The following is a 15,514-nucleotide window of genomic DNA, read 5'->3' as shown; positions in this document are numbered from 1 at the left end:
TGGGGGAGTGGAGGAAGTAGAAGCAAGTTGGGAGGGAGGTTCCTCTATTAAAGCTCCTCAGAGAATAAAGGTTCATCACTGATTTGGCAGTAAGTGAGCTACACTTCAAATATCTAACTCAGAGCCATAAAAGGGTTCAGAAAATTAAAACAGTGCAGTTATCTTCAAACGAAAGGTCTGAAGAGTTCTTAGATATCTTGGGCTGATAAAGCCAGTGCAGAAGGAATACAGCAGTAATTTTTCAGTGTGTCACTGATCACTAGTATGCTCATAAAGTCAAGAGAGTGCTCAGAAAGGCAAAAACGATGCAACACATATTACAAATATAGATTTAGAGAAATCACTTCTCATATCACAACTACTATAACTAAGAACATTAAATCTTATTTGGGATAATCTTTTCACAAACCTTTATTCATTCAGAAAGTGTCTGCCACATTCAAAGCACAATAAGGTCAGTAGGTGCTCTGTGTCGAGCGTCTGTCTTCAAAGTTTACTGTCTAGTTATAGGAAATATGGTGTTTACATTGGGAACTATACAATGCTATCTTAATATCCATCTAAGAAAAACAATTTAAATATGGTAAGCAATTTGCCATTAAACAAGCTTCAGAGAAACATCTGTATCTGTTGTTTCTCTCTTTCAAATTCAGTTCCTACATGCCCCTTAGTTTAAGCGTCTCATCACTGTGAACATGCTTTCTAGATCACAAAAACAGGTAATTCTAGATATATACTATATTAAGTGAGCCACCGGCTACTCCACCTACAGCTCACTTGAAGAAGAGAAATTTGATGCAAAGTTGAAGGAAAAAGTGGTTGTGATGGAAAAACTGAACAACTATCTTTCAGTCTACAATTTGGCACCTTCCTTAACTGTCAAAGATTTTTTTATTATGTAAAATTTATGCTACATATTATGGTTTTAAAATCGACTCCATGATTTCTTTATGGAGAGACTTGTCCTTTTTTTTAAGGTTTAATAAAATATCACCTGAGCAAAGTCAGAGTTGCAGAGTTTTTCAAACTGTTTATGACCAAAAATATAATTTTTATATCAAAAAGATATACATATATACAGCTACTCACACACTCGTGTATTATTTCATTAAAATGAAAGTGAAAGTGAACTCGCTCAGTCGTGTCCGACTCTTTGCAACCCCATGGACTGTAGCATATCAGGCTCCTCCATCCATGGGATTTTCCAGGCAAGAGTGCTGGAGTGGATTGCCATTTCCTTCTCCAGGGGATCTTCCTGACCCAGGAATTGAACCCAGGTCTCCCGCTTTGCAGGCAGACGCTTTACTGTCTGAGCCACCAAATGACTCTTATTCTCATATTTTCTATTCTATTTTTATAATGGCTATGGATGACCCAGTAAATTATTTCAAGACCCACAAAGCAGTCATGGCCCAGAACTGGGAAATCACTAGATGAGATATTAATATAAGATGCCCAATGGGATTATTTTCAGAGAGGTTTGTGACCAGAATCCTTCATGCGCCTCTAGTGTTCATCCCTGGAAGGTTATGTAAAATGTCAGCAACAAAGGTCTTTTATCTGAATAGATGCAGCTCTGCCCCCCAAAGAGCTTGTTTATGAACTTAATCAGGACAAAACCTCTCTGTACTCACTTCCATCATCAAGCAAGTGGTAGCAGCTCCAGGATCAAGATGGTTCAGGCCACCTAGATGCGCCATCCGCCACAGGAGGAGGAGAGCACTGCACACTCCTCTCAGTTTGGCTTTGCGTTAACTTTGACAGGGACAAATAGAGGTTGAAGAATAACTAGTTTCTGCTTCCTGCAGTTCTGAGGTGTCTGTCCAACTGTGATTTTTAAAGTTACAGAATATAGTTAGGTCCAGATAAACCATCTTAATTTTAGTTAGACCCTAAAAAAATCATTTAACCTTGTAATAAGGTTAAGTGATTGTCACAGAGGATTACGGAAAAGAAAAACTAATTCTAACCCACTGAGCTTATATAACTGGCAAGATGACGTATCCATCTCTTTGCGACTCCATGGACTTGTAGCCCGCCAGGCTCCTCTGTCCTTGGGATTCTCCAGGCAAGAATACTGGAGAGGATTGTGGTTCCCTTCTCCAGGGGATCTTCCTGATCCAGGGATCAAACCCAGGTCTCCTGCTCTATAGGCAGATTCTCTGCCATCTGAGCCACGAGGGAAGTCCAAGATGATGGAACACATAACTAAGGTTTAGAAACAGAAATCACTCCTTCAGAACTTCCCTGATGGTCTAGTGGTTAAGACTCTGCCTTCCAACGCAGGGACATGGGTTCAATCCCTGGTTGCAAAACTAATGACAGAGGGCAATTAAGCCCCTGCCACAACTAGAGAGAAACCAGGGCACTAGAACAGAAGGTTCCACCTGCCACATCGAAGACAAGGTGCAGCCAGAAACAAACAAACAAATGTGTATCTCTTAAAAGTTGACTGCTAATCTGATAAGAAATAAAACCTATCTTAAAACAGAAAAAGCAGTCTCTCAATGCCCAACATTCCCCATCACTCATCACCCCTTATAAAAAAATCACTCCTTCGAAACTGCATGCCATATTGTCATAATCATAATGAAATAGTCCCTTTTCATGCAAATCTATATGTAAAAGAATTGACCAAATAAATCAAATAGCTATAATAAAAATGCACAGGTTACATAATCAAAACCCCAAAGAATAATTCATTTAAAATAACCAACTTTGGTCATGTTACATGATGAAGATCGTTCTTTTAATGACCTTTTTTTCTGCTTTCCTTGCTTATTTTTACTTTTTATTTTTGTAACTGGCCATTAATGAATAATGATAGAAGAAAAAGTTGATTTGCTTCTTTCATCATAACTTTTGATAAATATTTTAGACATTTTCACGTAACCATACCAAATACACGCTAGGATCATAACACAGTGAGAAGCACCTTGTCCACAGCAGAAGGACTGAATGTGTTTTCCACTTTGGAAATTATAGGCATCGTTGCTTCTACCCTTCCCAAGACATCATTACTACTTCCATATGATTTATGGCTAAAAGTATGAGAGATGGTACAAAGATCCTGTGCCAAATTCCCATATGGCATATAATACAAGCCAAACTGTGAAGAACTTGTAAATGTGGGGAGATCAGATTCATCAAAGAAAGGAACAAGAGGGTTCCAGAGACCAAGCAGGAAACTAGCCAGATAGTTGTTAATAGGCGTGTAATTCCAAACCAGCAGTAATGAATGTGGTCCTGCCTCTGAACATACAATGCTTGAGTTAAACATAAGGGCAGTCAGCAAGAAATCAGGCAGAGATGATTTGGTACACCATCAATCAACCCTATTTATTCTTTCATTAATCTGCCTTTTTTTCTCTTTAGACTGAAGCTGAAATTGATATCATAACTTCTTAAGTGATTTCGAAACAGATAAAATTATATGTTTGGAAAGTCCCAATAAATACTAAAACAACTATAATTACAATGGAATATTGCAAATAAAAAGGTAAGAAGCTCTTTGAAAATATATATGTATGTTGCTTAATACCATCATGAAATATGCCAACCAAAATTAATAACCAAGTGTTTATCACATCACAAATTTAAACACACATTTCTAAGATGTTGACTATCTTTGCACAGATTTCCTGAGTTCAATTCAAACATTATTTAAAATCTACAGAAAATAGATAAAACATTCTGAAACAAGAACTTGAGTAACGGTAAAGTGTAGGAAATGCAAACAAAAATCAATAGAGGAAATACGAGATTATAACTTGAGAGTTTTACTACAAAGGAGGGAAGCCAGGGAGATCATGCTGAGAAACTAGAGAGGTCATGCTGAGTTGACATGGCTCAAGCAGAAAATAAGAGAAGAAAAAGCTGGAAAAGGAAGCTGGGGTCATGGTGCAAAGAACCCCGAGTGACAGGGAAAAGACAGACTGTACATAAGTGCTGGAAATCTACTTATAATATTCAGAGTACAAGAGTGACAGAGCTGTGATTTGGGATGACTTATCTAGTTGTCTGAATAAGTAAGAAGTGATTAAATATCAAGAAAGTGAAGAAAATGAGACATGACCAGGATGTGAAAATGGTAAAGCAATGATTATGAAGATGGTAAGACAATGGAGAGGGCAGAATCTTTAAGAATTAGCTACTAATTCTAATAAAGGGTTAAAATTAAATAAAGAGATAGGGATAAATACATGCTTTTGTCATTAACAGAAATTAACAGACACTTCCAAAAGTGAAGTTATCTGTGTGTGTGTTAGTCACTCAGTCGTGTCCGATTCTTTACAACCCTATGGAATACAGCCCGCTTAGGCTCCACTTTCCAGGAATTTTCCAGACAAGAATACTGGAGTGGGCTGCCATTTCCTTCTCCAGGGGATCTTCCCAATCCAGGGATTGAACCCAGGTCTCCTGCATTGAAGGCAGATTCTTAACCACTGAGGCACCAGGGAAATCATTATCTGGAGCATGCTAAATTCATTAGGTCAAAAAGATGCCCAGTTATATATCAAACAAGTAGTGACAAGTGCAAGCCTAAAGCTTGAGAGTAGCAAAATAAATCATTTTGAATTCTTAAGTACAGAGTTTGCAGCATAATTCATAGATGTACTTGACATAGAGGACACAGAATACGCCTACAGCCAAAGCATCCAGGACAATCCCTTGGTAACTCAGAGACCAAAGAAGGGTTCAGAGAAATTGGCAGAAGACCTAGCAAAGTTGCTAAAATGGCACCACAGACAAAGAGGATTTCCAAATGGTAATATGAGCAACAGTGTCAAACTTTAAAGAAGGAAGGGAAGATTTTGCAATTATTACAATGCTGGAAAGCACTGGATAACACTTTGCTTGTTAGGAGAATCGTCTCAGAAGAGAATTTAGACCGATACAAAGCCACAGTGTTGATGGCCCAAGTGTTTAGAAAGCAGAAGCAAGATATTCTCCAATTATTTCATGTGTACAACCTCAAATATGTCTCAGACGTTCAAAACTTCTTTAAAAGATAAACAACTGATAATTGTATCGGCCAACCAGCAAATACATTTATAACAATATTAACAAGCTTTTACCTTCTTGTGATTCTTGTAAACATTTCTGTGAGCAAACCCCTTTCCACAGAGCTTGCACTTGTAAGGTTTATCTTCACTGTGTATCACTTTGTGGGCACCCACTTGGTCAAGCCTCTTGAAAGATTTATTACAAATCTCACAATTATAGGGTCGTTTTTCTGTAAAAAAAATGAGTGGAGACAATCTCATATCTATACAGGTAAAGGATAAAAAGGGAAACAGCCTTCCTTGCATTATTAATTCTTATGGACATGTCAACAAAAATATCATTCAAACAACTGGAAAAAAGTCTATTACCCAATCCGTTAGATACGTGAGCCAACTCAAAACTCACAGAACATGAGCTTGCTCTTTTACTGACATATTCTGCCAACTAAATGTACAAAGTAGCTTAGGTATAAAGATGAAGTTTTAATTCAAGGAAGAAATTCTACTTCTAGATGAAAACCCTGCTGACGTATGAGCTGAAGTCAGGGTCACAACTCCAAACGTGAAGGGTGAGTGGTCTGACAGAGATGGAAGTAAAGGACAGACCTGCCTCCTGCATGGCCAAGGGTCCCATGAGGCCAAGCTTCCAATCTCAGCAAGAATGACACACTTAGGTTGCTGTGTAAAATCCATATGTATACAATATCCCTGTAATGTTGACAACTAGATTTTTCAAGCAAAGCATATCTGAAGGCCACCGGGTTTTGATCTTCTATTTTCATTTGCCAAAAATACCTGTATCTGTCTCCAGATAAAGTGGCTATTCAAATACATCCTGAATTCAGTGGCCTCAAAGTAAAGACATTCTAAACTTCCGAGACTTCATTAAGCAAAAGTTATTTTCAGAGCTGGATGTTTTTAAGTCTGTATAACAGACCTTTCATTCAAACATGCTTAAAATGAAATTACAGCTTTGAAAACTTAAGATTCTCAAAATGTATTTGTAAATTTCTCATTAACATTTATTAGTACCTTACTTACAATGTGAACATATCTAGAAATGTTGGGACTCTGATTATTGAATCCCTGCTAAATGTCAGACACTTTGCTAGCAGGGTACGTAGATGACCTCATTTAACATTCACAGCAATTCTGAAAGGTAGGGTATCTTTACACAGATGAAGAACACGAAAACTAAGGCTCAAGGAGGACTTGTTGCTATTGTTCAGTCGCTCAGTGGTGTCCGACTCTTTGTGACCCCATGGACTGCAGCAGGCCAGGCTTCCTTATCCTTCACGATCTCCCTGAGCTTGGTCAAACACATGTTCATTGAGTTGGTGATGCTATCCAACCATCTCATCCTCTGTCATCCCTTTCTCCTCCTGCCTTCAATCTTTCCCAAACTCAGGGTCTTTTCCAGTGAGTCAGCTCTTTGCATTAGGTGGACAAAGTATTGGAGCTTCAGCTTCAGTCATAGGAGTACATAACAAATTAAATGATAAATCTGAAGATTTTTTATTTCATTTAGTCCAACCACATTTGCTTCAGAAATAAACTAAGGTCTAGAGAAGTTAAGTAACTTGTTCAGAATCACGTGGTCAGTCAGTGGCCAAGCCAGAACTAATAGCCAGGTCTCCTGATTACCCTCCTCTCAGAGCTCCTAAAAATGACAAGGTGAAGCTTTTGTACTGATTTCAGTATAAACAGAAAAATATGTGTTTTACCTGAGTGGGTGATCATATGACGCTTTAGCTGATTAGCTGAAATGAATTTCTTCATACATTCTTGACAATCAAATATCTCATGAATCTGCCAAAGGGTAAATTAACAGTTAACCGGCCGAGCCACAAAACTGTATAGGACTCAAGTATAAATATGTGGACAGTTGCCATTATAATACCTAAACTATGCATTATAATTCAGCCCTGATTTGTTCACATTATCCTATATAAGAAATGAAAATGCAATAGATGGAGAAACAGTGGAAACAGTGTCAGACTTTATTTTTGGGGGGCTCCAAAATCACTGCAGATGGTGACTGCAGCTATGAAATTAAAAGACGCTTACTCCTTGGAAGGAAAGTCATGACCAATCTAGATAGCATATTGAAAAGCAGAGACATTACTTTGCCAACAAAGGGTCCGTCTAGTCAAGGCTGTGGTTTTTCCAGTGGTCATGTATGGATGTGAGAGTTGGACTATGAAGAAAGCTGAACACCAAAGAATTGATGCTTTTGAACTGTGGTGTTGGAGAAGACTCCTGAGAGTCCCTTGGGCTGCAAGGAAATCCAACAAGTCCATCCTAAAGGGGATCAGTCCTGGGTGTTCATTGGAAGGACTGATGCTAAAGCTCAAACTCCAATATTTTGGCCACCTCATGCAAAGACTTGACTCATTGGAAAAGACTCTGGTGCTGGGAGCGATTGGGGGCAGGAGGAGAAGGGGATAACAGAGGATGAGATGGCTGGAGGGCATCACTGACTGATGGACATGAGTTTGAGTAAACTCTGGGAGTTGGTGATGGACAGGGAAGCCTGGTGTGCTGCGATTCATGGGGTCGCAAAGAGTCAGACACGACTGAGTGACTGAACTGAACTATGAACATAAGTTACCTAGTAGAACATGAGCATTAAAAAATGTAAAACTGTATGATATTTAAATATGTAAAACAGATGACCTTTTCTGAAGTACATAACAAGTTTATACTCTGCAAAAAATTATACCTAATATATATTAAGTCTCTGTTATACACAAATTTAGACTTGGAAATATGCCAAAATTTGGCATATTTAGAATGGATATGGAAATGGAATGGAAAAACTTGCCATTAAAAATATTCCCTTTCCAGTAGTCAACACTACTTAAAACTTAAACATATGCAGTAAAGATCCAAATATTAATTACCATGAAAGACAAAGATATGATTCTGAAAACTGTGAGTATAGCTTACAACAATACTCCCACAGGACAGGAGGCTAAAAATCTTCAAGTTTTATTAGTTTTTATGAGTTTCATTAAAAAAAAATATATAAGGGGTATAACTTTAGCAATCAACCAGCTAAATAAAGGTTACAACTAAGTTCAGCTCTTTCTCTCCCAGATACTAAATTAGAGAAACTGGATAGGCAGTATGAAAAGAAGTTTCGTTTGTTATCGTAACTCTGTAGAAAGAGCAATGTGCTGCAAGCAGCCTAATGTTAGAACTGTTGATCATCCCAATGAAGAGCATCCTACTGTTTTGCTGAAGACTGAAAACTCGTCTTGGTGAAGTCGTGGTTTTGTTTCAAACTCATTCAAGGTAGAGCTCACAAAACTAAACTCCATACGAGCACTGGCCATTCTGCAGGACACCAAGATATTATGGCTATGCTTGCAGAATATCTAAGGGCCACTACAGAGTAGAAGTCAAGGGAGAAGACCCTGAACTGGTACAGCAATGAGTAAAGAGAGAAGGACTGGAAAACGGCTTCCTTGAATTAAGTGACCATGGAAGAACTCAAGACAGGGACACACAGAAGGCGGAACCGGGAAGGGAAAGAGAAGCTGGTGCAAGGCTGACAGGTCCCTAGTCTGCAGTGTGACGCTCAGTCCTATACCCAACCACACGGCGGTCTGAGGCTGCCATCAGCCTTCTGCTTCTGTCAGGTCTGATTCTTGGCGAGTCAGTGAACAGAAATGGGAAAAGCAGAGAAAAGATAAACAAGACAGAGCAGAATGAAGTCACTCCACTGGACTCTGACATAGATCCTTGCTTATATGCGGTGGATTCTAACCTTGAAGGCAGATGTACAGGGTCCAAAGAGTCCTATGGTTGCTCAGAAAACAGGGTGGGCTGTACACTAGTACTCAGAAGGCAAGGACCACACAGTACAGAAGGGAAGCCTTCAGTCTAAGCAATTTTAAAGGGCACATCTTCAACCATCAAAGATCCTCACAGCAATGAAATGAAGTGCACTGTTTGTTTTTTTCATTGCTGTGAGGATCTTTGATGGTTGAAGACGTGCCCTTTAAAACTGCTTAGACTGAAGGCTTCCCTTCTGTACTGTGTGGTCCTTGCCTTCTGAGTACTTGTGTACAGCCCACCCTGTTTTCTGAGGAACCATAGGACACTTTGGACCCTGTACATCTGCCTTCAAGGTTAGAAGCCACCGCATATAGGCAAGTCTCACACGTTTCAGTGAAGGAGAAAGCAACAAGGGTGTCGGAGCCTCACAGAAACAGAACAGAGCCATCTAGGTTTCAAAAACACAAATCTATCCCATCACTTCTCTATCAAAGAATGGAGTATTACACTCCTACAGTAAACTTTTTCTTACTTCAAATATTGGGGAGGGTCTTCCCAGCTTTCCCAGTTTCTTGTTACCTCACCTATCTCCCTGAGGAAATTCTGCCTGTATAAAAAACCTGGTGTACTTTCATAAAACCAGGTGTCTTCAGTTTTTCCCTGGTCTTTAGAGTTATTTAGATTCTATAAAACTTATAGGAAATACTTTATACTTGTCAGGTCCCCAGGGTTAAAAGCTTTGAAACCATCTAAATCCTCCTTCTTCTGATGACAAATTTCTCAAGTATATAGTCCATATACCTGCTTCTTCCCCATCTTAGGAGGATGTCAGGACCAAGACTGGAGAGACCCACAAGCAAAAACAGGTAATCATGGTTTCCGAGAGCAGAGACTCAAGAGCACAAACTGCTTAGGAATTAGTGCTGGGGTTTTAAAAGGAGATTTGGACTGTGAAGAAAGCTGAATGCCAAATTGATACTTTTGAACTGTGGTGTTGGAGTGCCGGGAGCCAGTGTGAGGAATCCCGCCCGTGACAAGGTCATGAGGAAGGAAGCTGACATACGCAAGGCGTGCTCAGACTTCAGGGGCCCTTCTGGAAATTCCTAAGCATGTACCCCAACAAAAATCTGCCGGTTTTTGTGCTCTGCTTTTCCACTCTTCTGACATTTTCTGGAAAAAGTCAATTCAGGGCTTTAGTCTTCTGCATTTGAAAGAGTGTTTCAATCCAAAAACCCCTCTGATGGCTTTCTAGCCTGCCTGCAGGACTCCTACAGCTTCACATGTGATTGTTTGAGGCCTCCTGACCGCAGGAGGCACGGGAAGCTTAAAACATCCTAGGAATGTAGGGGCTTCCGAGGAGTCAAAATCTTTAGAATAGGACTGATTAAAGGTTTCATTTGTTGAGCCAATGCTTGCTGCCAAATTTTCATATCCTTTATTTTTAGATATTTGGTATATAGAAAAACAAGTAGTAGACCTTGTATTAGCAACATTAGATCTTTGAGTTAAGTACCTTCTTTGTTATAACCCACTGTGCCTTTGTTCTATAGAGATGTAACTTTAGCGCTTTAAGGAGATGCAGATTAAAGAAAAACACTTCAGGGGAAACAAAATTAACATTCATTAAGGAAGAGAGCCAAAACGTGTTAACAAGCCTCTTGGCCAGAAGATAATGTAAATCACCTGAGACCTTTTGTATACAAAATGATATACAGAAAGAATCTGGGTTGCGAGCACTACATAATTTTGTGTTACCCATTGATCTCCGTGTTTTATCAAAAGTATAAAAGGCCTTCTGAACAATAAAGGATGGGACCAGCTTCTCAGACCAGTTTCTCGGACTAGTCTCTCGGCCTGGTTTCTTGGGAATCTGGCTCCCCCTGTGTCTCTCTCTCTTCTTCTCTCTCTTTCCCTCCCTCTGCTCTTTAAATTTCAGGCTGAATCTCCACCTGGGGCGCGGAGGCCCGCCAAGTCTACTTACTTGCCCTGGCTGTTAAGACCCACGCGAAAGGGAGCCTAAGGTGAGGCACCCTTAGATATTCAAGTGGGCGCCGGTGGCCCAACGTAGATGGTGCAAATTCCTTGTCCGGAATTTTATTGGTCTTCCGCGTAAACCAAGCTATTCAGCCCTCTTCCTCCACTTAATCTTCTTACTACACTATACTTTTTTAGTCTAATCTTATATCAATCAATAAACAAGTCTTTCCACGCCAACGCCGTCCACCCTTCGAATTCCCTGGATCCACCGGGGCTGGACCCCGGCATTGGAGAAGACTCTTGAGAGTCCCTTGGACTGCAAGGAGATCCAACCAGTCCATTCTGAAGGAGATCAGCCCTGGGTGTTCTTTGGAAGGAATGATGCTAAAGCTGAAACTCCAGTACTTTGGCCACCTCATGCGAAGAGTTGACTCATTGGAAAAGACTCTGATGCTGGGAGGGATTGGGGGCAGGAGGAGAAGGGGACGACAGAGGATGAGATGGCTGGACGGCATCATGGACTCAATGGACGTCAGTCTGAGTGAACTCCGGGAGTTGGTGATGGACAGGGAGGCCTGGTGTGCTGTGATTCATGGGGTCACAAAGAGTCGGACATGAGTGAGTGACTGAACTGAACTGTACTGTTTGTTTAAAGATAATAAGAACAGATTCATATTCTTAAACTCTGTAACATATATCATTTATAGTAACAAGCTACAAACTCATGACATGCCTTCTGAGACATACATAAATGAAACATATTTAGTTTATTTTTATTTTCAATGTTCTATTTATATTAGTATATACAAATTTTAAATTATTTATCCATACACAACTGGCAGCTGTTGCTGCTGCTGCTAAGTCACTTCAGTCGTGTCCAACTCTGTGCAACACCATAGACAGCAGCCCACCAGGCTCCCCCATCCCTGGGATTCTCCAGGCAAGAACACTGGAGTAGGTTGCCATTTCCTTCTCCAATGCGTGAAAGTGAAAAGTCAAAGAGTAGTCAGTCGCTCAATCGTGTCCCACTCTTAGCAACCCCGTGGACTGCCGCCTGCCAGGCTCCTCTGTCCATGGGATTTGCCAGGCAAGAGTACTGGAGTGGGGTGCCACTGCCTTCTCCGATGGCAGCTGTTAAACTACTACAAAATATATTGGTTACTTAACCCTCATGGCTTTCGTGGAGAAGGAAATGGCAACCCACTCCAGTATTCTTGCCTAGAAAATTTGATGGACAGTGGGCTACAGTTCATGGGGTTGCAAAGGGTCGGACACGACCGCATGACTGAGTGTGCACGGCTTTCAGAACATGAAACATTTTCAAGGGCTGAACTGAACTTTGATATTCCTAAAATTATAAAATACAATATTTACATGAAAGCACTTTTGTGTTGACTCTCTTATTCATAGTAGAAAACTCAACTGAAGATATTTTCAAAACTCCTATAAAAGTTTAGTAAAACAGATTTAAAGTGACAGTGATACTAATTATGCTTAATGCTAAGTAAAGCATTTTATAAAATGTTTATAGCTTACTAAATTGATATGAAGAATAATAACTCATAATCTGATGTCCCAAATTAAGTAAGTTCCAAGAAGGATCATACTATATCTTACTGTAATATAGGACAGGACATAGTAAGTATTAGTCTAGTTGTTGTTCAGTCAAAGTCGTGTCCAGCTTCTTGAGACCCCATGAACTGTAGCACGCCAGGCTTCCCTGTCCTTCACCATCTCCCAGAGTTTGCTGAAACTCGTGTCCATTGAGTCAGTTTTGCCATCCAACCATCTCCTCCTCTGTCACCCTCTTCTCCTCCTGCCCTCAATCTATCCAGTATCCAGGTTTTTCCAGTGAGTCAGCTCTCGGCATCAGGTGGGGAAAGTATTAGAGTTTCAGACACAGAGTCAGTTCTTCCAATAGTCAAGGTTGATTTCTTCCATGACTGACAGGTCTGATCTCCTTGCAGTCTAAGGGACTCTCAAGAGTCTTCTATAGCACCACAGTTTGAAAGCACTAATTATTCGATGCTCTGTCTTCTTTACTGTCCAACACTCTCATGTGTACATGAATACTGGAAAAACCATAGATATGACTACGAGGACCTTTGTCAGCAAAGTGATGTCTCCCCCATTTTAATATGCTATATTTGCTGAAATCAGACTGGTTATATTCTTTGCAGCTGAAGAAGGAGAAGCTCTATACAGTCAGCAGAAACAAGACTGGGAGCTGACTGTGGCTCAGATCATGAATTCCTTATTGCCAAATTCAGACTTAAGTTGAAGAAAGTAGGGAAAACCATTAGACCATTCAGGTATGACCTAAATCAAATCCCTTATGATTATACGTGGAAGTGACAAATAGATTCAAGGGACTAGATCTGATAGACAGAGTGCCTGATGAGCTATGGACAGAGGTTCATGACCCTGTACAGGAGACAGGGATCAAGACCATCCCCAAGGAAAAGAAGTGCAAAAAAGCAAAATGATAGTCTGAGGAAGATGGCTGAGAAAAGAAGAGAAGTGAAAGGCAAAGGAGAAAAGGAAAAATATACCCATTTGAATGCAGAGTTCCAAAGAACAGAGGTAAGAAAACCTTCCTCAGTGATCCATGCAAAGAAATAAAGGAAAACAACAGACTGGAAAAGACTAGAGATCTCTTCAAGAAAATTAGAGATACCAAGGGAACATTTCATGCAAAGATGGGCTTGATAAAGGACAGAATTGGTATGGACCTAACAGAAGCAGAAGATATGAAGAAGTGGCAAGAATACACAGAAGAACTGTATAAAACAGATCTTCATGACACAGAAAATAACAACGGTGTGATCACTCACCTAGAGCCAGACATCCTGGACTGTGAAGTCAAGTGGGCCTTAGGAAGCTATGGAGGTGATGGAATTCCAGCTGAGCTATTTCAAATCCTAAAAGATGATGCTGTGAAAGTGCTGCACTCAATATGCCAGCAAATTTGGCAAACTCAGCAATGGCCACAGGACTGGAAAAGGTCAGTTTAAATTCCCATCCCAAAGAAAGGCAATGCCAAAGAATGTTCAAATTACTACACAATAGCACTCATCTCACACCTAGGACAGTAACGCTCAAAATTCTCCAAGCCAGGCTTTAATAATACGTGAACCATGAACTTCCAGATGTTCAAGCTGGATTTAGAAAAGGCAGAGGAACCAGTGATCAAATTGCCCACCTTCATTGAATCACCAAAAAAGCAAGAGAGTTCCAGAAAAACATCTACTTCTGCTTTTTTGACTATGCCAAAGCCTTTGACTGTATGAATCACAACAAACAGCGGAAAACTGTTAAAGAGATGGGAATGCCAGACCACCTTACCTGCCTCCTGAGAAACCTATATGCAGGTCAGGAAGCAACAGTTAGAACTGGACATGGAACAAAAGAATGGTTCCAAATAGGAAAAGGAGTATGTCAAGGCTGTACAATGTCACCCTGCTTATTTAACTTATATGCAGAGTACATCATGAGAAATGTTGGCCTGGATGAAGAACAAGCTGGAATGAAGATTTCTGTGAGAAATATCAATAACTTCAGATATGCAGATGACACCACCCTTATGGCAGGAAGCAAAGAAGAACTAAAGAGCCTCCTGATGAAAGTGAAAGACGAGAGTGAAAACGTGGCTTAAAGCTCAATATTCAGAAAACTAAGATCAGAGCATCCAGTCCCATCACTTCATGGCAAATCAATGGGCAACAGTGGAAACAGTGACAGACTATTTTGGGGGCTCCAAAATCACTGCAGATGTTGACTGCAGCCATGAAATTAAAAGACACTTGCTCCTTGGAAGGAACATTATGACCAACCCAGACAGCTTATTAAAAAGCAGAGACACTAACACTACTTTGCCAACGAAGATCCATCCAGTCAATGGTATGGTTTGTCCAGTAGTCATGTACAGATGTGAGAGTTGGACTACAAAGAAAGCCGAGCACCAAAGAATTGATGCTTTTGAACTGTGGTGTTAGAGATTCTTGAGAGTCCTTTGGACTGCAAGGAGATCCAACCAGTCAATCCTAAGTGAAATCAGTCCTGAATATTCATTGGAAGGACTGATGCTGAAACTCCAATACTTTGGCCCTGTGATGCAAAGAATTGACTCATTGGAAAAGACCCTGAGGCTGGGAAAGATTGAGGGCAGGAGGAGAAGCGGACAACAGAGGATGAGATTGTGGGATGACATCACCAGTCATGAGTTTGAGCAAATTTTCATGATGGACAGGGAAGCCTGGCATGCTGGGAAGCCTGGCATGCTGTAGTCCATGGGGTCGCAAAGAGTCGTACATGACTCAGTGACTGAAGTCAGGTTTATCACAGCTTTTCTTCCACGGAGCAAGCACCTTTTAATTTCATGGCTGCAGTCACCATCCGCAGAGATTTTGGAGCCCAAGAATATAAAATCTATCACTGTTTCCACTTTTTCCCTATCTATTTGCCATGAAGTAATAGGACTGGATGCTATGATCTTAGTTTTTTGAATGTTGAGTCTAGACTATAACATAAATGTTGCATATTCATAGATTACTATCTGCTGTTTAGGTGAAATACTACCACCAAACTCTGTTAGACATTAGACATACCCAACTATAAAAATGGGGCTTCCCTGGTGGCTCAAAGATAAAGAATCAGCCTGCCATTGCAAGGGATGCGGGTTTGACCCCTGGGTTGGAAAGATTCCCTGGAGAAGGAAACAGCAAACTGCTTCAGTACTCTTGGCTCAG

At 40.4% G+C, this 15,514-nt stretch overlaps 1 protein-coding gene across 1 annotated transcript in view; it reads right to left on the bottom strand.

Moving 5' to 3' along the window:
- The window catches only part of PRDM5 (PR/SET domain 5), a 260,338-nt gene that overhangs the window by 126,761 nt on the left and 118,063 nt on the right, over window positions 1-15,514 (bottom strand). Inside the window, exons 9-10 of the mRNA XM_052642308.1 lie at window positions 6,731-6,815; window positions 5,079-5,236 (exon numbers count right to left, since the gene is read on the bottom strand). Coding sequence (XP_052498268.1) covers window positions 5,079-5,236; window positions 6,731-6,815 — 243 coding nt within the window. The remainder of the gene's footprint in view (window positions 1-5,078; window positions 5,237-6,730; window positions 6,816-15,514) is intronic.

The sequence above is a fragment of the Budorcas taxicolor genome, chromosome 6, assembly GCF_023091745.1.
Source record: "Budorcas taxicolor isolate Tak-1 chromosome 6, Takin1.1, whole genome shotgun sequence".
In the NCBI taxonomy this organism is placed as follows: Eukaryota; Metazoa; Chordata; class Mammalia; order Artiodactyla; family Bovidae; genus Budorcas; species Budorcas taxicolor.
Note: the sequence above shows the minus strand (reverse complement) of the source record. Positions and strands in the feature narration are given on the sequence as shown.